At 42.4% G+C, this 24,980-nt stretch overlaps 1 protein-coding gene across 6 annotated transcripts in view; it reads right to left on the minus strand.

Moving 5' to 3' along the window:
* Positions 1–6,792: 6,792 nt before the first annotated feature.
* Positions 6,793–24,980, minus strand: part of LOC123481595 (activating molecule in BECN1-regulated autophagy protein 1-like) — an 82,325-nt gene continuing 64,137 nt past the window's right edge. For 5 of the 6 annotated variants that reach the window (XM_045206133.1, XM_045206131.1, XM_045206132.1 and 2 more), the window contains 4 exons: positions 18,520–18,630; positions 17,652–17,854; positions 12,679–12,813; positions 6,793–10,864 (listed from right to left, as the gene is read on the minus strand). In XM_045206133.1, the coding sequence (XP_045062068.1) occupies positions 10,242–10,864; positions 12,679–12,813; positions 17,652–17,854; positions 18,520–18,630 (1,072 nt within the window). In that variant the 3' untranslated portion in view covers positions 6,793–10,241. The remainder of the gene's footprint in view (positions 10,865–12,678; positions 12,814–17,651; positions 17,855–18,519; positions 18,631–24,980) is intronic. The other variant, XM_045206135.1, reaches the window with a different exon arrangement.

A 24,980-nucleotide genomic window follows, 5' to 3' on the forward strand; every position in this document is an offset into this window, starting at 1 on the left:
GTATAACATAAAGAACCCTGTGAAAGTCCTTGATATGGAGACATGAGTGCCTTGACATTTCCTTACACAAGATTTCAGCCGGTGTCAGTGTGAAAAGGTGAAAAACACTTCTCTGAAAGGTCTATGAAGCCATAACCACACTTCATGAAGCACACTATTTACTGAACATTTTGATGGTGTTGCAGAAACGGCCACCAGTATTTCAGTGCCCTTTATACCCTATAACTGTATATATCTACCTTTTACTCCTTTCTCACTCTCACTTCCTCACCTCCCATGTGTCCTGCACTTTTAGAAAAAGGGTTCAAAAAATGACAGCCAATGAACCCTTTATGGTTCTAGGGGTAGCACCTTTTTTTCTAGTGTGTATGTAGGTGTACTGTATATGAAATGCAAACTAATTATTATAATTACCAGCAATTATTTATATGGTGTCAAAAGGTTTTGGTTCAGTTTAATTTAAATGAGTATGAAGTTATCAAGGACTTGTTACGTTGACCTTTACCTGTTGTGTGTGGACTTTGTAACAGTGGGTATCATAAGTTTTCACCCCCCTTGGATTTCTTCGCATTTTACTGTGTTACTAAGTGGGATTAAAAGTAATGACAAATGAAACACTAATATACCTTGATTAGATAAGTATTCACCCCCCTGTGTCAATACATGTTAGAAACACCTTTGGCAGTGATTACAGCTGTGAGTCTTCTGGGGTTAATCTCTAAGAGCTTTGTATGTCTGGATTGTGCAATATTTGCCCATTATTCTTTTTTAAATTCTTCAAGCTCTGTCAAGGTATTGGGGAGCATGGCTACACAGCAATTTTCAAGTCTTGCCATAGATTTTCAGATTTAAGTCAAAACTGTAACTTGGTCAACTCCAGTGTAGATTTGGCCTGGTGTTATAGGTTATTGTCCTGCTGAAAGGTGAATTTGTCTCCCAGTGTCTAGTAGAAAGCAGACTGAAGCAGGTTCTACTCTAGGATTTTGCCTGTGCTTAACTCGATCCTGTTTCTTTTTATTCTGAAAAACTCCTCAGTCTTTGCCAATTTCAAGCATACCCATACCATGATGCAGCCACCACCATGCTTGAAAATAACGAGGCAGTTAATCAGTGATGTGTTGTGATGGATTTGCCCCAAACATAAGGGTTTGCATTTAGGCCAAAAACGGTATTCCTTTGCCGTGTTTTCTTGCAGTATAACCTAGTGCCTTGTTGCATGTTTCGTAACATACTGAACAAAAATATAAATGCAACATACAACAATTTCAATGAGTTTACTGAGTTACAGTTCATATAAGGAAATCAGTCAACTGAAATATATTCATTAGGCCCTAATCTATCGATTTCACATGACCGGGCAAGGGCGCAGCCATGGGTGGGCCTGGGAGGGCAAAGGCCCATCCACTTGGGAGCCAGGCCCAGCCAATCAGGATGAGATTTTCCCCACAAAAGGCCTTTATTACAGACACATATTATTAGAAATACTCCTCAGTTTCATCAGCTGTCTGGGTGGCTGTTCTCAGACGATCCCGCCGGTGCAGAAGCCGGATGTGGAGGTCCTGGGCTGGTGTGGTTAGAAGTGGTCTGCGGTTGTGAGGCCAGTTGGACGTACTCCCAGGCCCACCCATGGCTGCGCCCCTGCCCAGTCATGTGAAATCCATAGTTTAGGCCTTTATTTATTTATTTAAATTGACTGATTTCCTTATATGAACTGTAACTCAGTAAAATCGTTGAAATTGTTGCATGTTGCGTTTATATTTTTGTTCAGTATAGTTGAATCTGTGCTTGAAATTCAATACTTGAATGAGGGACCTTACAGATGTATGTATGGGGGAAAGAGGAAGGCGGAGTCATTTAAAATTCATGTCAGTCTGTATTATTTCACACAGTGAGTCCATGTAATTTATTATGTGATTTGTTAAGCCAAATCTGACTCCTGAACTACAGTAATTTAGGCTTGCCTAAAAAATGGGGTGAATCACTTTAAGGGAGAAATTATCTACTTAATGCATAAGGTTATCTGACACAGAAAGTTGTAAGTTTGACTGAGAGACACAATGTTGTTTTGTGAAAGTTGTGTTGTGTAAAACATGGATATATTGACATTATACAATTGCTTCACGTCAATATATGTTGCCGTCTTGGAGTTTTCCACTAAAATGGCAAATCATTATCCAAAGTTACAAAATAAAATATGACATTCCCAGATGTCTTATAAAATAACAGGCTTCAGATGGAGGAGGTTTGACCGAAGCTTGAAGAGGCTAAATGGGATGTATTGTGTTCTCATTCTATAAATCATACCTTTAATAAATCATACCTTCATTTATTATCATACCCCAAACATATTTTTCGGAAACATTTTGCACAGCCTTCTATACTGTATACGTCTCCTAATGGCTGACCATGCCGATGGCCCTTCCACTATTCACTGATGTCCATCACCACCATGGCACCATTACATAATACAGGTTTGTAGAACTTGATTAGCTCTAAACATATGCTGATAAAATTGGATTTTAATTCCCAATCAATATCCACTAGACATGACTCACTAAAGCAGAATCTGACTGCACATATCAAAAAGTATTACACAGTATGTAAATCTGTCATGTGCGAATGCATCGACACTGGTGAAGATAAATAAATACTAGCTACGGAAGTTACAAGACATTCCTAATGACTTTTTGCAAGGTCCTTTGCGGACTGGTTTTCATTAGACTGTGCCTCTGATGCAATGCGTCGTTATTTGGAATGCAAAAAAAAAAGCAACGCAGCTTAACTGGATTGAGACGGTCTTAAAGGGCCGTGTCCTGTGCCTCGCAGCTTTAAATCATCTCCTCCTTCCCATAAGCACACACAAATACGCAGATGGAATTTATTCTCTCCTCCATGTAAGCATATGGCTTATACAAAATGGTTTCTGGCTGATAATGATAAAAAAATTGTAAACGTATAGTAAAAAAACATAAGCAAATCAACCCAAGAGGAATTTCTACATGTTGTGCCTCTGGAATGCAGTGTTACAAAACCCTATGACAACAAAATAGAACATCTGATAAAATCAGGTTGTCCAGAAAATCCAAACGTGGTCTGGATTGGTCAATCAAGAGCCTTCGACAGCAGGTTAAAGATAATTAATTATGTATTGATTAAAGCATCAGAATTTTGTCCGAATTCCACTGGAGGTTGACCGCATGGGGCGTTATGGAAGGAGACTAACACCCCGGTGTTAAGCCTGTAAGGAATTGGCGTAAAACTCTAGCTTTATAAGGTCATTCACCCAGAAAAGAGAGAACCATAGCTCAGTTATTTCAGCATGGGGAGATTTCCTGCATCACGACACAGGTCAACAAACACATAAAGATACCACATGGATCAAGGTGGAAACTATGTGAGATGAGCTAGTTAATGTAGCCTGGAGGCCAGTGCCTTTTGTCTACCCATTCTTTAACTACCACTCAACCCTCTATGTCTCAGTCCATTTGTTTTCTCTACCACCCTCTCCTCTCTGTGACCCTGCCCTAGAGCTGTCCTGTCATAGGCTATGTGGGTGAGTGGCAGTGTGGTAGATATGCTACATCTAGCCAATAAAATCCTTTTCCATGTTTATATCCTTGTGTAAATGTTGGAGTTGGCAGGAATCTGAATCCTATAACATCTCTGTAATGTTCAGTAACTGACAAAGGATAGGTAGTCATATTTCAATGCATATTACATGGGCTTATTCTTTATTCCCACCTCTATCATTGTATTTATTCATGTTCCTCCTTTCGCAATCCCTTGCAACATAGTGATGTGCCACAACACTGTCATTTTCCTATTCTCTCGTGTTTCACCCAATGATACATCAAATACACCTCTCACGAGAAGGTCCCCTACTCCCCAGACATTGTGAGACCTACCCACCTGCTCTGCTACACTTCAGTACATAGCATACTCTACCCCTGTTATTGTTGCACAATAACCTTCATTTCTTCAGCACAAAATGGTATGTAGTAAATGTAGTACAGTATTATGATTTGTGCTTTGTCCTTTATTATGTACCATAATTCATACAACAATAAAGCACACTTATTACATCAAAATCACACTATTTTAAGCTAGAGGGAAGATTTACACTGATGTAATAAAGCAGATAAGCTTGAATGTATATGAGAGAGAATAAGACAATGGCCCTTACTCTCAATAGACCATTAACAATGAATCTCACCAAAACCTCAGTCTTCTGTGATAGTTCATGTATTGGAAAGATAACAACGATGATTCATCATTATGAGATGGTTTTGCTCCATCACATTTTGCAGCTCCTAGTTGTGTGAGGACAACGAAAATGTATCAGGAACAATCCCTGACTAGTTCTGCTGCTCAACTTCCCCTGTAGTAGTAGACATTTAGTGAAGCTTTTACAGCATTCATTATTCTACCAGCAACAGCCAGCTGGTGTGTGTGTGTTTGTTTCTAGAACAAACTCCACACCCATTTAAAAAGTCCTAAAGCAGTTTTCTGTCTTCATGTTTACTCTGATAAAAAATGCGCCCCAATTTAACCACAAGGGGAGTATTTAGGAGCTGGGACGGGGCTGATATTTTTTACATCAAGCTTTTTTTTGCAACTGTTAATTCATTTGGAGGGGATCTGAGGCTAAAAGGCAGTCAAGCACTTTGTGGTCTTCCTATGAAATGTGTATGTTGACCTAATTCGTTATTTACTCATTTGCAGGTTGCATGCGTTACTTGAACATGTGGTGATGCATGACTATAAGCAGGAACTCATTGAAGACAAGACACACAAGTCGATAACTAAAGTAGTGCAAGTACCTGGTGTCTTTACAGCCACACAAAGTGAAGAGTTCACCCGAACGTCCCCAGGCCCCACTTATGGATTGGTGGAGTATGGGTAATGGCTTCCTTTTCCCATACCCCCTCTGAGGACACCCATCATCCACCCTGCTACCCTCTCTCCTGAACGGTAGGTGCCCTCCTAGAACTGCCTCTCACCAAATTGGATTAATTAAAAGCATTTCTTTGAAGTGACAGTGGCTCTAACACTGAAGTGCCAGACTCTTATTCACAGGAGACTGGGCGGGGGGCGGAGGGGCATGCAGCAATTATAATGGGAGTGGAGAGACCATGGGTAGGGTGATAAGAGGGGGAGGAAAGAGAGCATCTGTGGAACAGAGTGGGGGGAGATGGGAAGGAAGAGGGCGAGTGAGGGAGAAGGAAAGAGAGGAGATAAAAGTGGGAGGAGGGCTTTCTCTCTTTCTCTCTTCAAAACATCTTACTTTGTGTCAGTATTTCCCCAGAGCACCTGGCATACAATTAAACACATCGACTCCCCCACTGAAGCCTCTCCTCGTCAAGAACATGAGCAGCCATTGAAGATGGACCGCAACTCAGTTGGACTCCTGGGAGAAAGTCTTGGGGCTGGAAGATGGCTACTGCAACAAGAGTGGTATAACTTGAGCTCTAGCGTCCAATTAGTTCCGCCACCTATCTGACTCAATATTCTGATGATTGCGCTGGATCAGAGGCTAGTCTGTGTAGGTGCTGAAGAGGGAGTATCCATTCACAGACGAGCATGCTGTAGTTATGTAAGTTCTCTGTTCGGTGCCTCCTCCACCTCAGCAATATTCACAGGGGCAAAGGGAGGGATTCAGACTGGCCCTGTAGCCAACCACTTGCTCAACTATGCCAGGTCTTATCCTCAGTCACTCTCAGCAGCACTTTCCAGGGTCATTTATAAATTGCAATGCTTTCATCAATTTCCCAGTTCTAATTTCCATCCATTTACACCGTTATGTAATCCTCTCTGTTGATATGGAGGCACGGCTTTATTCGTTTTCCCTCTACCTCTATGCACCGGTCTGAATCTTCATCTCTAGTATAAACACATACACCCTCAGTTGTACAGGTGGGCCGACACTAGATACAGCTTGACCTCTTTAAACCCCCAGGGCATCCATGTGTCGGATCATTGTGGGACCTTTTGGTCAGATCTGATATAGCAGAGCAGTGATTGTGAGGAATCCAATGATTCGGTTGATTTTATATCTCCCCTGAGTAGTTTCATCAAGAAAATATGAATAATTCAGCTGATTAGAAATAGTTATCCTTTTGGGTGAAGTAAAAAACAAATAAGGATGCAGTTTCATGATTAAAAAAAACTTCAGTTCTCAAGGAGCAAATGATTCTGGAACCCCCAAGCGGAAAACAATCCTAATATTCGTTCATTTTGATTACTCTCGTTATTTTTGCTCAAGGCCTGGCTTTGCTGGCCAAAAGTGAGTCTTTCTGTAGGAGGGGATGTGGGTTGTTTACCAGAAACATTTGCCATGAATAAACCCACAAAGATGTGATAAAAATAAAGGGAGGAATCAAAATATCCGTAGAAAGATAAATATTTCCATCCAATGTTACCACTAGGTCCAAGCTCTCAAGAGCAGGTCAGTCTTGAAGATCCTGTGCACAGTATTCTGTACTGTGAACATGACCTCCCAATGACATTGCATTGTTCAAATTACTGAACCCAAAATGTTCCAGGGTTATAAACAGCTGGCAGGAGATGTTGCTGTTATGCAATCAATTAATGCATTATTTATATGATACATTTTCTTGAAATTCTCATACTGTAAAATAGCAAGGGAGAGAGACGATGACAAGGTTTCAAACAAGTCATAGCTCACCATATAAGAGAACCACTTCATACTAGAGTGGATGGAAGGAAAATCTATGATATCGTCTTTCACCCTTGAGTGAATATAAAATACAAATCAGAGCCTCAGAAAATGTATTGTTTCTTAGTTTTACATTTTTATTTTTATTTGTTTATGATCAACATATATTTTCTAGGATCTTTGGTGTTCCCACAGCACTTAGTTGCACATTGACTACTGTAATATACTGCATTTTGCCTTTTAAAGTAGATAGAAAACCACAATCACAATCTCCTACAAAAAACTGGTACACTGAAGACACTTCCTTGTTGAGTTCACGTACACTCAGCAGATCACATACTGATAAAATGTGAGAAAAAGACACTATGGTGAGTCAGTGACAACAGAACAAATACACTCATGACCTTTAGAATTTTCCTGAAAGCAATTGTATAGGAAGCTCATTATCCTCAATTTATAAACACATTTCAGACTTACAAAAAATACATTAAAAAAACTCAAACAGATCTGATCCAAATTTCAATCATATCCAGAAGGTCACATACAGTTTTATTCTGCTGCACAAACACGTGAATATCACCTGTATGAAAATATGGCAGTGTAATGTCTTGACTACAATGATTTTGTGATCTGTGAACAGGTGTGCAGTTTGATTATTGTTATGTTATGTGGTCAGTGTAAAGCATTATAACTAAATCTGTTGAGTATGTAATGTGATTACATATTGCCCTTAATTACACAGAAAATAAAAACCCTGGAAGTCTCAAAACGTCCTGGGCTGTGGAAAGTAATCAGCAGAAAAACTGTGGAGAACTGTATGTGGAACTGTATATACTGTAGATACACTATTTAACTATGGTCTTGATCGAATTGATACACAAGCTGCTGATTATTGTATGTTGGTGAACTGAGTAATAAAGAGCACAGATAGAAGGTGAAAGCTGAAATAGATGAGCATCACGGTGACCAAATCAACGCTGCGGTTTCGCTGACTGTTTTTCTCCCACTTCAAACCTAGCAGGCCTGGAGCCCACAGGGATCAGCATTCAGCTCTACTGCTCCATTTCCATTTCTCTCTCCATCTCACCCAACAGTCACCACGAAGCCACTGTAAGCTCGTGCCTTCTGTTTAGAACACATTTCCATTATCCTCCTGAGCAACAGGACAATCATATCCTCTTCAAATACAACAGAAAACGGTTGAAAGAAAACAGTTAATTCCACAAGTTCAAAAATCAGAGACAACAAAAACATGAGATGAGTGTGCTCAAAAAGAAATAAAAGCGGGAAACAAAAGAAAACTGTGTCAGCCGTCTGCTCCAGTTCCCAAAGGGGAGGGGATCTTTTCAGGAGCAGAGAGTCTGACAGATCTGGGTTATCCTGAACCATTCTGATGCCTGATGGGTCTTTTGGTTTGTATGTCGCAAACACTCTCTCATTCTATCCCTTTCTACTCCTACCCAGATCACTCCGGTATCCCAACCCAAGAACTGTAAATGAGCCTCCGGTCTCCTGCTCTTTCCAAGGGTCGTCGGGTAGAAGTTGGTATAAACAGGATTATTTTTGTATAAAATCAGAAGGCTATTGTCTTTCATGGATCACGCGGTAACATGAAACGCATCAATGCTTGAACAACAAGCATATATTTGTCCAAATCTAATTTCACTCAGACCCTGACGCTATGAGGGGTAATCTAGTATTTAGCATAACCTTCCAGGAGTCATTACAAGCCATAATGGGACCCCTTAATTGAGGACAAATTAAAACGAAGATCAGCACAGTAGAAGTGAATGGTCAGTCATACAGTATAGGAAAACACTGGGAAGATGAGACAATTTCACAATAGGATAAACAATGAACAAAATATATTTCTCTTTTTGACAATTGAAAATTCTGAAGTTGTTTGTAGTCAGAACAGCGTATGAACCGACAAATGGTGCATTGAACTCCCAGAAGTGATCTGAACAACAGAGACAGACAGTGCTGCGACAAGGATCACATGACTATTGTACGTTTAAATGAAAAAAGATTACGATCAACCTTACGTTATTGCATAAGTTGGCATATCTTCTTCTATAACCATTCTCTTTCTAAAACATAAATAAACTCAACAGATACAATCACAATATACTTTTGAGAGAGAGACCGAGATAAGCAGTGCCAGTTGGCTGGACCAACAGTGGCAGAGAGACAAAGACCTGTTCATAATGCAATAACTTTTCACAACGAAATATGCTGCAGTAAGCACTTCCAAATTCATTAATTCAACACAGATTCTTTCACTGCCAAAACCCACCACCTCGCTAGGAAAAACAAATAAAATGTATTATTTTTTGCAGATTACTGTTAATTGCCAAACCAATTTGAAAAAGGACTAAGACCTGACAAAGGTGTTTGAAGCACACTAAGTCCATTCAACCTAGAGAGCTTTGCCCCTGTGGTGACCTGGAATGCTATACGCATCATCACCCCTGTGCACCTCCAACTGCCTCTTTCACAACAACACAACCCTCAAGGCACCGGGGGGCTTTTTCAAAAGAGAGCCTTCTGGATGTACAACACATTGTGTAGTATCTCCTTTTCAAATTCCAGTTAGCCTTTGATGACTGGGCTCAACATACCACAGTGGATCTAGAGAAGGAATCATACTGTATAAAAGACAACCATCACAAGACATGGGGTGACAGTTTGACAGCGTAGACGAGTGACACTCTTGTCAAAATGCTTCACTTCAAAGACTTGGGACAGCATTTGGGTGTTTCGAAACAAGTTTGGAAGTTATGAGGCTGCGGATCTAGGGCTCATGATCTACATGCCGGTAGTACATGTGTACCGTACCCGGTTATTATTAAAAATCAACCTTTTAAATACAAAAGTAATCATGATGAATGTTGTTTGTAATCAACCATGACAACTATAACGGAAGAATGAAACGTTTTGTAACTACAAAGGGTGACATAGAACAACCTCTCTCACACAAACATAATTTATAGACGTATAAAAAAATAAAAACAGATAAAGAATCATCCAGTTTCACAATCGAATTGTACCAATGTGATTGGTTAATAAAATGTGTTTCTACTCAGTATACCAGCTTCTTGCTAATAATGAGCAAGGGGAAGAGTCTTTTAACACGTTTTGAAGAAAGTTACAATTTCATCATGGAATTTGATCCCAGATGGCATTCGAAAACCACCGATCTGAACCCTGATTGTAAAGAGTCCTACAGGTCCACTTCTCTCCGATGGAATGGTCACACTGTCGCTTTGGATTCTTGCACTCAATTGGGCAATGACAAGTCTCAAATTGAGGTCAGGGCACGCAAAGGAACACCACATCCAAGAACGAGACCAAGCCTAATCCTAGGTTGTAGATAGGCCTCATCCAGCCTACTATTGGACAGAAAACAGTACAGGCAATGGAGGAGTGGGATAAAGTTTTAAGTGCATCATTTCATTGTTGGGATTGGAAGCCTCCAGAAAAAAACTGTAGTCAATGTAATAAGGCTAGAGGAAGGAGAGTCTTCTAGGTAGAGATCAGATGGACATGGAAAGCACATGACCATCTATCGACTGTAGGGGTCTCCATGGTAACTGCCGCTGAAGTTGTTGTTGTTGAGAGGGGAGACAACAGGGGAGAGGGTTGAAGAAGAGGAGGAGGAGGAAGCAGAGGGCGAGTGTAGATCATCGACAAGTCCCACACCCTCAAACACATCGTCTGTGTCCATAGGGGTCCCATCGGCCCCCTCCTCCACCCCCACGGGCCCCTGAGGGCTGAGATGAGAAGAGACTGTGATGTACTGGGAGGGGAGAGGTGCTACTGTCCGGCTATGGGCCCCAGAGGGCTCCAACAGGAAGGCTGAGCTCTCCCCCAGCTGCATGCTGGGGTGGGTCAGAATACGGGAGGTGGGCTCTGTGCCGCGGTGGGGCGGAGAGAGGGACGTCCAACCACCTCCACCACGACCCTGACCCCTGCCCTGAGTGGCTCTGCCCCCATCCTGAGCCTCTGTCCCAGTCTGGGAGCCGCGGTGGATGCGGTGGCTAACAATGATGTTGTTACCGAAGCTGCCCATGGAGGCCATGGTGGTGCTCTGTTCCCTCTGGACCACGGCGGTCATACCACCCTCAGCGATCAGCCTGCGGAGCCGAGAAAGGGCGTCCTCCCCACTGCCCTGGTCTTGAGATTCTCCTGAGGGAAGGAGGGAGAGGAGGAAAAGAGCTTTGTAACACATACAGTAGAAACAGTATCAATAGGTTGCAGTTGGTCACTTAGTTACATTCATTTCCTCAATGTTGGATTCACTTCATTATTGAAGCAAACATGTTGATTCGCAAATGTTCTACTTGCTCAACATTTGTTTGCACCTAACTAAAATACACACATGAAAAACGAAAACAATTTCCACTTTTACACAGATGCATGTCCTCTGCTTGGCAGTTGAGAAACTGCTTCCATAAATGTAACCAGACAGTATAAACTATTTGAGAGAAGGTGGAAGTGGCAGGTCTTAGAAATGTAACTGGCAAGCATGACGTGATCAGGGTGGGCCTCTTCTCTGTGATTTGGCATGGCACGGTGATATCTGCGTTAGCAGTAACGCTAGCCCTAATGAAGCCCACATTACCTGACAGGGAAGAATATAGGTAATTACAAGGCTGGCTAATGTCTTAGTGTCCAACTAGCCTGGATAAATCCACTCCTAAAACAGCATTACCTAATTCTGCTCTAGCATCCAGCCCCTATTGTAATACCACATACTGTAATATTCGTCAGGCAGCTGCTGTTGGTGCAGAGTTAAACTTAACCCAATCACCTATTGAAAGGAAATCAAATATTTTCCGAGCCTACAAAATATATTAAGCAACATCTGAGGAAGTGCAGCCAAATAAATCTTTGAAACTAGACAGCTGTGTACTGTAACATCTGTGTGGTATGTATGAATGGAGTGAGACACGGTGCAACTCAGTGTTACGCCTCTGTCAAGCACACATGGTTATTTGACTTTGCCACAACATGACTGGCTGTTTATACCCAATCAATTAATTTAGTATATTCCTCTACAGGCAAAAAAACTGTTTATGAAGATTACTGAGAGAACGTCAGCAGCCTAAATGTTTTGCAATCACACTTAATGTGATGCAGAGAAGGAAAATGTGAGAGAGTAGGCTGCCTCTAGCGATGCATGGAGAAGCCAGACTGACAGGTCAGAGGACTGTGTGTTATCTGTCAGTCACAAACTCTCCTGGGACTCTGCAAAGAAATTCATAATGTAATTAGAGTCAAAAACAAAGCCACAGTCAGAAGCACACTGAGAGAGAAAACAAGGGCAGTACTGTAAGGTGGAAACACTGCAACTTTAGCATCTAAAACTTCAGGCATTCAGGATATGAACATAGTACTTTTTTTATTATTATTATTATACTTATGGCTGTTCATTCTACTGAAAACAGGAGGAGAGAGCTACTGTTTACTATGTACAATATTATATTCACCACCTTTATTTTTTTTGCACCATGTTTGCTGCCAACAGTCACATCCACTCCACAGTTTATGGCTACTATACTCAATACACAGATAACGATAAGTTGTGGTCTATAGATCATATTCACAAGAGTGTAAGATGTGTGTGCGTCGACAACTAGGCTGTAATAATCCCAGCCGTAATAACTCTGCTGCCCCTACAAGGGAGGCCATTCATGGGGAGAACCCCCCCACCACCAGCCCTGTTGACTGACTGGTCTTGCTAATGATGTGGTGGTGGTGGAATGGTGTTGAGATCATAGATATAGACCTGAGATGAACTCGTGATGTGTGTGTTTTCTCGGACTCACCTGGAGCTACATTAGGTCTCCTCTGTTAGCCGTTTCTCTCTCAGGCAAAGATTGTCTCGACTTTTAACCCTATTTTGTGGCATATAACGATCCCACAAATTCCAGTCAAACTGAGATACGATTCTAATTACACCGAGTATCAGATGTGTGAAGAGGACTGGATGGGGTTACCTGGGTTAGCCAAGGTGGTGCTGGCCTCTGTGGAGGCCTGGGCTGACTCGCCATCCTCCTGCAGCGTGGGCGGGGACGTCTCAGGCACCATCTCTGTGCTGCTGCCTGGATGAAGGTCCCTTATGTGTCCACCAACTGGGGGAGGAAGGAAATAAACACCAGCACATGATGAGACCTTGTTCGCTGGGAGAGAAGATAGTTACTTTTCATTTTATCCGCTTTAGAAAACATGCGTGACTTGGTGACACCAACAGAATCTTATGTTCATCATGTAAGAGGAAAACTACATCCAGTCAGATTACAACTGTTTACCCAGGTAAACATTCAAACTCATTAAAATCCTCCAAAAACAAGCCCATTGTGAAGTAAGGGAATTCTTCAAGGTGATCTGTACCAAAAATACATACCTCAAGGAGATACTGTAGATCTGTACTGAGTGTAGTACTCTGTACAATTATATATTTGTAGAAATATAGATTTACTCTGACTGAGTAAATAGAATTTGGAGAAACCTGTGCTCTGTTGAACCATATCCCTCAAACATGCTTCCTAAAGAAATGTTTAGACTCAGTGAGGGGGAGCGGAATCGGATTAGAGCAGTATTTTGTTGCTCCATTCGCGAGGTGGAGAGATGAAAGCCTGCATTGGGCGGCTGCAGTCTGCCGATGAGTGGGTGAGGAAAGAAAAATCAAGCTAAACGTCCGTTGTATGTAAAATTGGACTAGGTACAGCTTCTCCGATACATGTTCTCTCATGCCTCCAAAATCGTGGATATCTGATTGTGAGTGACATCAAAGGTGAATATTGGCGTGACTATTTTCACCTCCAGATCCAATCAAACCAGAGACTGACAAGGCTAGGGGATTATACTGAAACTCGCATGGCATCCGGGAATTGGATATAAGACCTGTCAGTGGGTGGCATTATTCTATCTGACGGTTTGACACCACGAGGCCAGAGGCTGCGTGAGTAGCACTCTCTGTGTCAGTCACCTGTCCACCTGCTAACTGAACTGCAGAAGAGTGGACGTTTTCCCACAGTAGCTTGACAGGTACAAATCCATTTAGGATTTCTCTTTAGAAGTGATGACAGGATGTTTTCAGTGATGGATTCCACCCATATATCTTAATGAAGCCTCCTCTTAATAAGTAGATGACAGACAAGCCTTGGTTGGTTAACCACAAATAAATAAACAATGTACATTACAAAAACTGTACGGTGAAGTTTCGGATCTAAGATGATTCTCATTCAAACCATAGTTCAGTAAAAAGGTAAAGGTAGATTCAAAAAATATACTGTATAACCTATTACAATTACAAGCTTTTCAATAAACTGAAAGTTTCCAGTCATTAAACTGGAGGGGTTTCTTGAGGACCCAGGTAGTAAATGATAAGTCCTGGGTGTCCTCTATTGCTACTGTTGATTAGTAAAATATCCACAGTCTATTCTCCATATCCCCATCGAACAGCGGGAGGCACCATTTAAATCATCTTTATGTGGAGTAAGAGTGCGTCTGCTTTATTGCTCTGCCCTGTGTCATCTCCCAAGCGTGGCCCATAAATACAGAAGGTGTTGAGGGAAAGTTCCCTCCGTACCCACACAGCCTCTATTGGCACATCAGAGGACCAGCACTGAGCCTTTCCTAATAGTGTCTCTGACTCTTTCTCTATCTCTCCGTGGGATAAATGATCATTTGGCCTAATAATGCAACTCGGGCGCTTCAGCTTTATCACTGTCCTGCTAAATTGATAGCGGCTGATTTACCTGACCCCAGTGGGACATTACGGCTCTCCGAGATGTGTCGCTGCCTTAATGAAAGCAGGTGGGAAGTGTCACCTTGTGTTTAACACTCTCCTCTACACAGAACACAAGGAGTCTGACTGGCTGGAGGGGACTCAACTCAAACTGAAGCTTGGCTAAAGCCACTTTGCCAGGTGGGTGGGTGTAACAGAGGTGCTGGTTGGCTTCTTTTTTGGGGATCCTTCAATACAGCGGGATTTCGGGAATACGATAAATCAGAACTACTTAACTAGAAATACACATTAAGCCTTACACAAAAGTGAAAGTAAGACCCCGGGCAAGAGTCATGGCGTGTGTTCTTTGAGCCAGGTATTCTTTGAAGCACAAAGGCTCGACCGCCAAGGCATAAATACTGTAGGTGTGTAATGATCCTATAATCATAAAATGCGATCATCTTCTCACAACAGTGCTGCTAATCCATTTCAAATAAAAACACATGTCGAGCAATGTTTGAATACAACTTGCTGAACAAGAGTTTGGCCTGGGGAGTGTGCTGCTCTGATTTCAATTCGATGTGCGGAGGCGCGTTCCCAACGCCTGCTCTCTCCAACGGCAACACTCCATCAGCCATGCACTGGAGAGGGCGCCTGAAGAGTCACTTAAGGCATCACAGCCGTGGAGATGCTGATTAGTCAAGCCAGCCAGCCCACAGTATGTGGATGGATGATTCAGATCCGAATGATACGTAAATATAACTTCCCTTTGCACCAGGCCCTGTAGCTCAGTTGGTAGAGCATGGCGTTTGCAACGCCAGGGTTGTGGGTTCGATTCCCACGGGGGGCCAGTATGAAAATGTATGCATTCACTAAACTGTAAGTCGCTCTGGATAAGAGCGTCTGCTAAATGACTCAAATGTAAAAAATAACAGTGCAAATGCAAATGCAATAGCAAAGTTGTCCATTCGTTGGGACTATTTATGATGTAATGATTTTGACCTACAGTCAATTACCACCAACACCAATAATATTATGATTAATAAATTCAGGTTTTAAATCATTAAAAACCTTTCTTTGTGATGAATAATATTTGGCATTCTGATAGTGGTGTTTCGTACCTCCATCATTTTAGGGGAACATTTTCAAATACACAATTTGCATACAATACGTGCATCTACCACTCTGAAAACTGCTTGGATAATATATATCAGATAATATTAGATATTATGAAACCTAACTTCAGGTTTGGGTAAGGAAGTAGATATCATGTAAGATTATGTAACCTCCTTCTGTGTTTCTTATATAAGAGGGACTCAGGTCTTTTTATGGGAAGGACAACACTCCACTTCAAGCGGCGGCTTGGAGTCAAAGCAATAAACCTTTATTACGGTCTGACTCCTGGACAGCTGTCAGAGACTCCTCTCAGAGCTCAACCTGTATGACGAGAACCATGGCAGAATGAACAGACACACGCGGTCAGAACCACTTTAAATGGAGAAAACTGGTTTCAAGTGAGGTACAATTAGTACACTCCTACATACAGTACAGTGGATCTCTACCCCCTTGCTATGCTATATAAGCCATTATCCCAGTCATCGGCACATTAACAACAACAACAGGGGAGTAGAAACAGAGATAATTGTTAAGTGCTGGATACGATTGGAGGAAAGGTGGAAGGGCCTTGATTGCAAAGGCTTGGCATGAGAGCTTGTTTTCGATTTCTCGCCAGGTGTTTTATTGTTTTAATCATTCATTTGTGATGAGTATAATGGAAGTGTGCTAATGTCCTCGCAACATAATGCATTGTGTACAACATTCCAGCTGAGCCGAAATGGACTCTTGTGCTCTGTTTATGGATATCGAGTCTTGTGAAATTGAGTCTAAACCCCTTTAGATAGTACCTTAAAAGGCCCAGAGACACAAAAGTGGAACATGCAGGTCTCATTTTCTCCGACGGCACTCACGTTCCTAAATGCCACTGAGAAAACATGAAGATACAGTAATGAAAATTATATTTCAGTGCCCCAAGAGAGGTGTTTTGGATGAGACTCAATATCACAACATCTGTTTCTGTGATCTGTCACTAAGACAGGTAATGCAGAGATAGGGTGTAATTGGTACTGCTATATTACCACTGGGACAAGAGAAAAGTAATGATCCACTTCACCTGACGTAGGAACCAAGGGCAATACAGAGATTAGTCTTAAAGGGCAATTTCACTTTGAAAAAACTTCATATTGATTTTCTCCAGCATCAACATATGTGAAAATGGCGCGTTTCTGTTTTGTAGTAAAAAAGAGAGGAAGTATACGTTTTTCCAATTACATCATTGATGTGATTTTAACCAATTATGAGCAGGCATTCCCTACTAATTGGTTGATGATGTCATTGGAAACACTTACTGTATCTTCCTCTATCTTTTTTACCACAAAATATAGAAACACAGCATTTTCACATACAGTATGTTGATGTTGGGGTAGTATTGGAGATTATGAATATGAAGTTGAAAAATTGTGAAATGTCCCTTTAAATAACTAAACAAGTATTTGCTTCCCGTTGCCAGGTACTTGCCAAGCCTTTAGTGCATGCCTTTGGGGTCTTTGTTCTGTATGGAATGAGGTCAAGGAGGTTGTTAAGACTGATTGCAATTAGGTTAAGTCTTAAATGCCACATTTGTGAAATGAAAAGGATTCCATAAAAAGTTAATGAAATTATGACGCTTCTAATTTGCCAGGTTGTATTTCCTGACAGCAACGAGGAACAAATTCCCCACTAATGAAACATCGCAGCCATTGTAGAAATGCACTGAAACAGAACAGCAGAAATTGTGTTGTGCAGTAAAATGGAACCTAGTTGTGAATTCAGTGATGGGGTGATCATTACCATCACCGACTATCCAAGAAGGTCGCTAGCTGATATGATTAATCAGAGGACCAGAATGGTGATTTCCACAGTTCACTCGGTCAATTAATGACAAATTGCAAATGAGTATCATCCTGAAAATGTGTCAATTACTCATTTGTGAAAGTTCTTACAATATGCCTGAGGGGAGTCTTGGGTGTTAGAATTTGAAATAGTTCTGTGATTAATTTGATGGTGATTTAACCAGACTTACCTGTTACGACATTACATAGTTGAACAGCTCAGTATTATGAAAACAATATAGATCTAGTTGACAGGGTAAATGCTGGAGGGACTGGGGGAGAGAGCGATAGGTATAGATATAGGTAGACGTACTGTCTGTTGCTTGGGAGGCCCGGGAGGTGCTGGGAACCTGTGGATCTCTGTCCGTCTGTGTGCCTCGTTCGGCATTCTGAAGCTGTATGACGGGTGTCTGTGTACCTTGTGATGTCACAACGGGGGTAGGGTGACGGGGCTGGAGACCGATGGCGTTCATAAGTCCCATGTCCCTTTCAGACCTCAAGGGGGCCCTGCTGCTCCTGCAAAACACAGCCACATGGTCAACGCTGATAAGGGCCATATGGATGAAAGCACACAGCCAGAGAATAAACACTGGGTAAGAGGCAAAAGATGTTAGGTGACCTGAAATGTGTTCAGCAGCTGGATGTGTGTATGTATTCAAGTGTGAGCCTACAGCCTTGTTTTGCTCATGCATGCATTTGTGTGTGGATGAGTGCTGTATGCCAGTTAGTGAGCATGTGGTGTTCATATAGTATGTCGTGAGATGATAAGGGTCAGTTCAGATCGAATTCAAAGCGGACCTGCCTTTCTGTGTTATTGTTAGTGTTCATGAGTGGTGTTTTTGTGTGTGTGTGTGTGTTTGTGTGTGTGTGTGTGTGTGTGTGTGTGTGTGCCTGCTTGTGTGTGTATGACACTTGAGCGTTGGCATTGCATTTTGTTGAAAAACAACTTATTTTTGTGAACAAAAGGGGAGAGTCCAATGTCAATACACAGAACTAGCACTGCCTTTCCTCTGACAGAGGTGTAAACACAGTTCAGAGAATGCTTGCTAGACAGAAGACTTTCATATCTCCATTGAAGAAAAAAACTCTACTTGCACCTCCCCCTTCTCTGAAAGCCACATATACCTAGCTAGTGTTCTCACACACACCACCCTCAAAGGCCCGCCCATGCCAATTCTCACCCTGGTCGCTCTCCGTTGCGGCTCCCACCGGTACCACCGCCTCGATTGTTGTTGACAGCAAATATGGGCTCACTGTGCTCAGAGGGGCCGTCTCCGTCTGACTGGGCATCTCTGGAGGGGAGAGGCGAAGGAGAGAGAGAGAGAGAAAGATATAAAAAGAGAGGGAGAGAAAGCAACAAAGAGAAGGAAAGAGAGACGGACATTATACAATGAGTCATTACTGTCATGTCGTCATTAATGTTTCATCATTTGGTCATATTTGTATGTTAAATCAGAGAACTAAAAACGTTCAGTTCCAATGTTCCACTCGTCATGTCAGACCTACACAGCAGGATATGCTAAAGCTTTCAATAAGTTACAGTATTTCAATCAAAAAAGGATGTGCAAAATATGTTGCTAGACATAAGTAGAATGAGCAGTCCATACATTTCCAACAAGCAGATCCCTCACAATGGTCCCCAGCATTCAGATGAAAAATCTATAGTACTGCTTCATTGCATCATAGCTCAAAATGATCAAATGTTGACTGAGGCAGGTTGTCAGACCTGGATGTATCCACAAATATGATTTCATCTGATAAAAATCAATTCAGGGCAAGCACTCCAGCTATCTTTCGGGTAGAGTACAAATACAATTTAAATAATTTTACCTTGCAGTGAAACAGTTGAGATCGTTTTCATAATACTGCACTGGTCTGAGAATCTGACCAATAAGTGTCTGTTCAATTGGTGTTGAGCCATAAAATGTGGTATTGAACCATAAAATAACCTTAAGACCTTCAATTAATATCTAAAACATTCCTGTCCAGTAGGATTGGATTACATCTCATGAAGCAGAGACAGAATGGCACTGGAGTTCCATGGTTGCCATGGCACCTAGAGGCATCTATTTTAATGCAGAATTACCCATAATTATTTGTTAAGTGTTTTTTAAGCACATTGTTTTTATCAACTTGTTTTTTTGGATAGCTTATCAAGTATAGAACATTGGAATCTGTTTTTAAAAAAATCATCAACGTTAAATTAGTTCACATATTTGGCTACTTCTCCAACCTCTCCAATCAACTAGCAAATTGTTTGGATTCAAATACCAGCCTAGCTAGATCTTTCTAGATCCTCATCTCCTGGACCAAAGGCTGGATGAAAAGAGTCTGAAATGGCAGCAACATTCATTTACTACACAGAAGGATTCCTCAGAAGTTTTGGACAGATTAAAACAACCCTGTGTAAGGACCCTAAGAACAGCCTCTTTCAATACGGGCTCCAACGGAAAACATGGTGAGGATGACGAGGTGGTAGGAGACTAATTAACAAACTGAAGTCTATTGTATGCACTCGCAATGAGTGTACCGGAGTTCGATGATAAAGGGCCATTTCTGCAGGCTGACCCTCAGGCAAATTACGTCACCCACTCTAAGCCAATACAGTCCATACAGAGAGCAGTGGACCAACCAAGATGTAATGAAAGTGTTTCCACCAATGCCTTCACACGTCGTGCACTCTACAATCTTTAACAAGTCTCCTCTTTTGTATAAGTTTATCTCAGACAATTATTTTGACATGATCTGCCTCACTGAAAAACAACACAAAGAGGGGGACTTTTACCATCTAAATGCAGCAGCTCCGCCTGGATATAAATACATTGAAAAGGCGCGCAGCCACGGCCGTGGTGGAGGCCTTGCTGTTTTATAGAGTGCTTTATTTTAAACCCAGTTTGTTGCTGATTTTCAATCTGAGTGCCTTGCTTTTAAATGTAAACACCCAAATCCTCTCACTGTTATCCTTGATTAAACCCCACCCCCCTCCAGATAAGCAGTTTTATTTTATTCCTGAGTTTTGTGAACTATTAAACTATGTATGCTCCACCCTCTCCAACATTGTCATTTTGGGTGACTAACATCCAAGTGCTCTATGGCTGCTGACTTCCTCAACTTGCTGGACTGTCTAAACCATGTGCCACATGTAAATGTTCCCTACCCACAACCGTCAACACACAATACATTATCACTGGATATGTCCCTGCCTCTGACTTGGATGTCCTCAAACTTGGTGTATCTGACCACAAGCCTGTGACACGGTCTGACTACTCCCACTCCGATCCACCGCCCAAAGGGGGCCATTCAATTCTGCAACCTAAGGAAACTTAACCCATCCCTCTTCCTGGAACACATCCAGCCCACCTTTGAGTCTGACTGCAGTGAGCTGGTTCTCGACGATATGGTCAACCTGTATAACATCACTCTGAGTAACACCCTGAACATCTTTGCTCCCGAAAACCCCCGAAAGCAACCTTCCAACAGTCTTCGCCCTGGTTCACTGATGAACTGCGCAGAATGAAGACTCATGGCCGTAAGTTTGAGAGGCGTTGGAGGAAGGACGGCTTCACTATCCATCTACTGGCCTACAAAGACCACCAAGCAGCACGGTCAGCCTTCTACTCCACCATGATTGACAACAAAGCTAACCTCAGAATCCTGTTCTCAACCATCAAACCGCCTTCTCAAGCCTGCAAACTCATGCCCTCCTGCAGCCTCATCTGAGCAGTGCAATCAGAACTTTTAAAACTGGCCTTAAAAACACGTTTCTACAGACTCTTTCTTATAGTCCTAATCTGGAAAGTCCTTTTAGCACCTAGCCTACTACTGCTGTTTCCTGCCTTGATTCTAAATGTATGATGTTTTTATTATATATATCAAATCAAATCAAATCAAATCAAATCAAATTTTATTGGTCACATGCGCCGAATACAACAAGTGCAGACATTACAGTGAAATGCTTACTTACAGCCCTTAACCAACAGTGCGTTTATTTTAAACAAAAAAAGTAAGAATAAAACAACAACAAAAAAAGTGTTGAGAAAAACAAAGAGCAGAAGTAAAATAAAGTGACAGTAGGGAGGCTATATATACAGGGGGGTACCGGTGCAGAGTCAATGTGCGGGGGCACCGGCTAGTTGAGGTAGTTGAGGTAATATGTACATGTGGGTAGAGTTAAAGTGACTATGCATAAATACTTAACAGAGTAGCAGCAGCGTAAAAAGGATGGGGTGGGGGGCAGTGCAAATAGTCCGGGTAGCCATGATTAGCTGTTCAGGAGTCTTATGGCTTGTGGGTAGAAGCTGTTGAGAAGTCTTTTGGACCTAGACTTGGCACTCCGGTACCGCTTGCCGTGCGGTAGCAGAGAGAACAGTCTATGACTAGGGTGGCTGGAGTCTTTGACAATTTTGAGGGCCTTCCTCTGACACCGCCTGGTATAGAGGTCTTGGATGGCAGGGAGCTTTGCCCCAGTGATGTACTGGGCCGTACGCACTACCCTCTGTAGTGCCTTGCGGTCAGAGGCCAAGCAGTTGCCATACCAGGCGGTGATGCAACCAGTCAGGATGCTCTCGATGGTGCAGCTGTAGAATTTTTTTGAGGATCTGAGGACCCATGCCAAATCTTTTTAGTCTCCTGAGGGGGAATAGGCTTTGTCGTGCCCTCTTCACGACTGTCTTGGTGTGCTTGGACCATGATAGTTCGTTGGTGATGTGGACACCAAGGAACTTGAAGCTCTCAACCTGTTCCACTACAGCCCCGTCGATGAGAATGGGGGCGTGCTCAGTCCTCTTTTTTTTCCTGTAGTCCACAATCATCTCCTTTGTCTTGGTCACGTTGAGGGAGAGGTTGTTGGGGAGAACAAGTATTTGATACACTGCCGATTTTGCAGGTTTTCCTACTTAAAAAGCATGTAGAGGTCTGTAATTTTTATCATAGGTACACTTCAACTGTGAGAGACGGAATCTAAAACAAAAATCCAGAAAATCACATTGTATGATTAATAAGAAATTAATTTGCATTTTATTGCATGACATAAGTATTTGATCACCTACCAACCAGTAAGAATTCCGGCTCTCACAGACCTGTTAGTTTTTCTTTAAGAAGCCCTCCTGTTCTCCACTCATTACCTGTATTAACTGCACCTGTTTGAACTCGTTACCTGTATAAAAGACACCTGTCCACACACTCAATCAAACAGACTCCAACCTCTCCACAATGGCCAAGACCAGAGAGCTGTGTAAGGACATCAGGGATGAAATTGTAGACCTGCACAAGGCTGGGATGGGCTACAGGACAATAGGCAAGCAGCTTGGTGAGAAGGCAACAACTGTTGGCGCAATTATTAGAAAATGGAAGAAGTTCAAGATGACGGTCAATCAACCTCGGTCTGGGGCTCCATGCAAGATCTCACCTCGTGGGGCATCAATGATCATGAGGAAGGTGAGGGATCAGCCCAGAACTAAACGGCAGGACCTGGTCAATGACCTGAAGAGAGCTGGGACCACAGTCTCAAAGAAAACCATTAGTAACACACTACGCCGTCATGGATTAAAATCCTGCAGCGCACGCAAGGTCCCCCTGCTCAAGCCAGCGCATGTCCCGTCTGAAGTTTGCCAATGACCATCTGGATGATCCAGAGGAGGAATGGGAGAAGGTCATGTGGTCTGATGAGACAAAAATAGAGCTTTTTGGTCTAAACTCCACTCGCCGTGTTTGGAGGAAGAACAAGGATGAGTACAACCCCAAGAACACCATCCCAACCGTGAAGCATGGAGGTGGAAACATCATTCTTTGGGGATGCTTTTCTCCAAAGGGGACAGGACGACTGCACCATATTGAGGGGAGGATGGATGGGGCCATGTATCGCGAGATCTTGGCCAACAACCTCCTTCCCTCAGTAAGAGCATTGAAGATGGGTCGTGGCTGGGTCTTCCAGCATGACAACGACCCGAAACACACAGCCAGGGCAACTAAGGAGTGGCTACGTTAGAAGCATCTCAAGGTCCTGAAGTGGCCTAGCCAGTCTCCAGACCTGAACCCAATAGAAAATCTTTGGAGGGAGCTGAATGTCCGTATTGCCCAGCGACAGCCCCGAAACCTGAAGGATCTGGAGAAGGTCTGTATGGAGGAGTGGGCCAAAATCCCTGCTGCAGTGTGTGCAAACCTGGTCAAGACCTACAGGAAACGTATGATCTCTGTAATTGCAAACAAAGGTTTCTGTACTAAATATTAAGTTCTGCTTTTCTGATGTATCAAATACTTATGTCATGCAATAAAATGCTAATTAATTACTTAAAAATCATACAATGTGATTTTCTGGATTTTTGTTTTAGATTCCGTCTCTCACAGTTAAAGTGTACCTATGATAAAAATTACAGACCTCTACATGCTTTGTAAGTAGGAAAACCTGCAAAATCGGCAGTGTATCAAATACTTGTTCTCCCCACTGTACAGTGGGGAAAAAAGTATTTAGTCAGAAAACCAATTGTGCAAGTTCTCCCACTTAAAAAGATGAGAGAGGCCTGTAATTTTCATCATAGGTACACGTCAACTATGACAGACAAAATGAGGAAAAAAAATCCAGAAAATCACATTGTAGGATTTTTATGATTTTATTTGCAAATTATGGTGGAAAATAAGTATTTGGTCAATAACAAACGTTTCTCAATACTTTGTTGTATACCCTTTGTTGGCAATGACACAGGTCAAACGTTTTCTGTAAGTCTTCACAAGGTTTTCACACACTTGCTGGTATTTTGGCCCATTCCTCTATGCAGATCTCCTCTAGAGCAGTGATGTTTTGGGGCTATCGCTGGGCAACACGGACTTTCAACTCCCTCCAAAGATTTTCTATGGGGTTGAGATCTGGAGACTGGCTAGTCCACTCCAGGACCTTGAAATGCTTCTTACGAAGCCACTCCTTCGTTGCCCGGGCGGTGTGTTTGGGATCATTGTCATGCTGAAAGACCCAGCCACGTTTCATCTTCAATGCCCTTGCTGATGGAAGGAGGTTTTCACTCAAAATCTCACGATACATGGCCCCATTCATTCTTTCCTTTACACGGATCAGTAGTCCTGGTCCCTTTGCAGAAAAACAGCCCCAAAGCATGATGTTTCCACCCCCATGCTTCACAGTAGGTATGGTGTTCTTTGGATGCAACTCAGCATTCTTTGTCCTCCAAACACGACGAGTTGAGTTTTTACCAAAAAGTTATATTTTGGTTTCATCTGACCATATGACATTCTCCCAATCCTCTTCTGGATCATCCAAATGCACTCTAGCAAACTTCAGACGGGCCTGGACATGTACTGGCTTAAGCAGGGGGGACACGTCTGGCACTGCAGGATTTGAGTCCCTGGCGGCGTAGTGTGTTACTGATGGTAGGCTTTGTTACTTTGGTCCCAGCTCTCTGCAGGTCATTCACTAGGTCCCCCCGTGTGGTTCTGGGATTTTTGCTCACCGTTCTTGTGATCATTTTGACCCCACGGGGTGAGATCTTGCGTGGAGCCCCAGATCGAGGGAGATTATCAGTGGTCTTGTATGTCTTCCATTTCCTAATAATTGCTGCCACAGTTGATTTCTTCAAACCAAGCTGCTTACCTATTGCAGATTCAGTCTTCCCAGCCTGGTGCAGGTCTACAATTT

This window comes from Coregonus clupeaformis, chromosome 21 (genome assembly GCF_020615455.1).
Source record: "Coregonus clupeaformis isolate EN_2021a chromosome 21, ASM2061545v1, whole genome shotgun sequence".
NCBI classification, from domain to species: domain Eukaryota; kingdom Metazoa; phylum Chordata; class Actinopteri; order Salmoniformes; family Salmonidae; genus Coregonus; species Coregonus clupeaformis.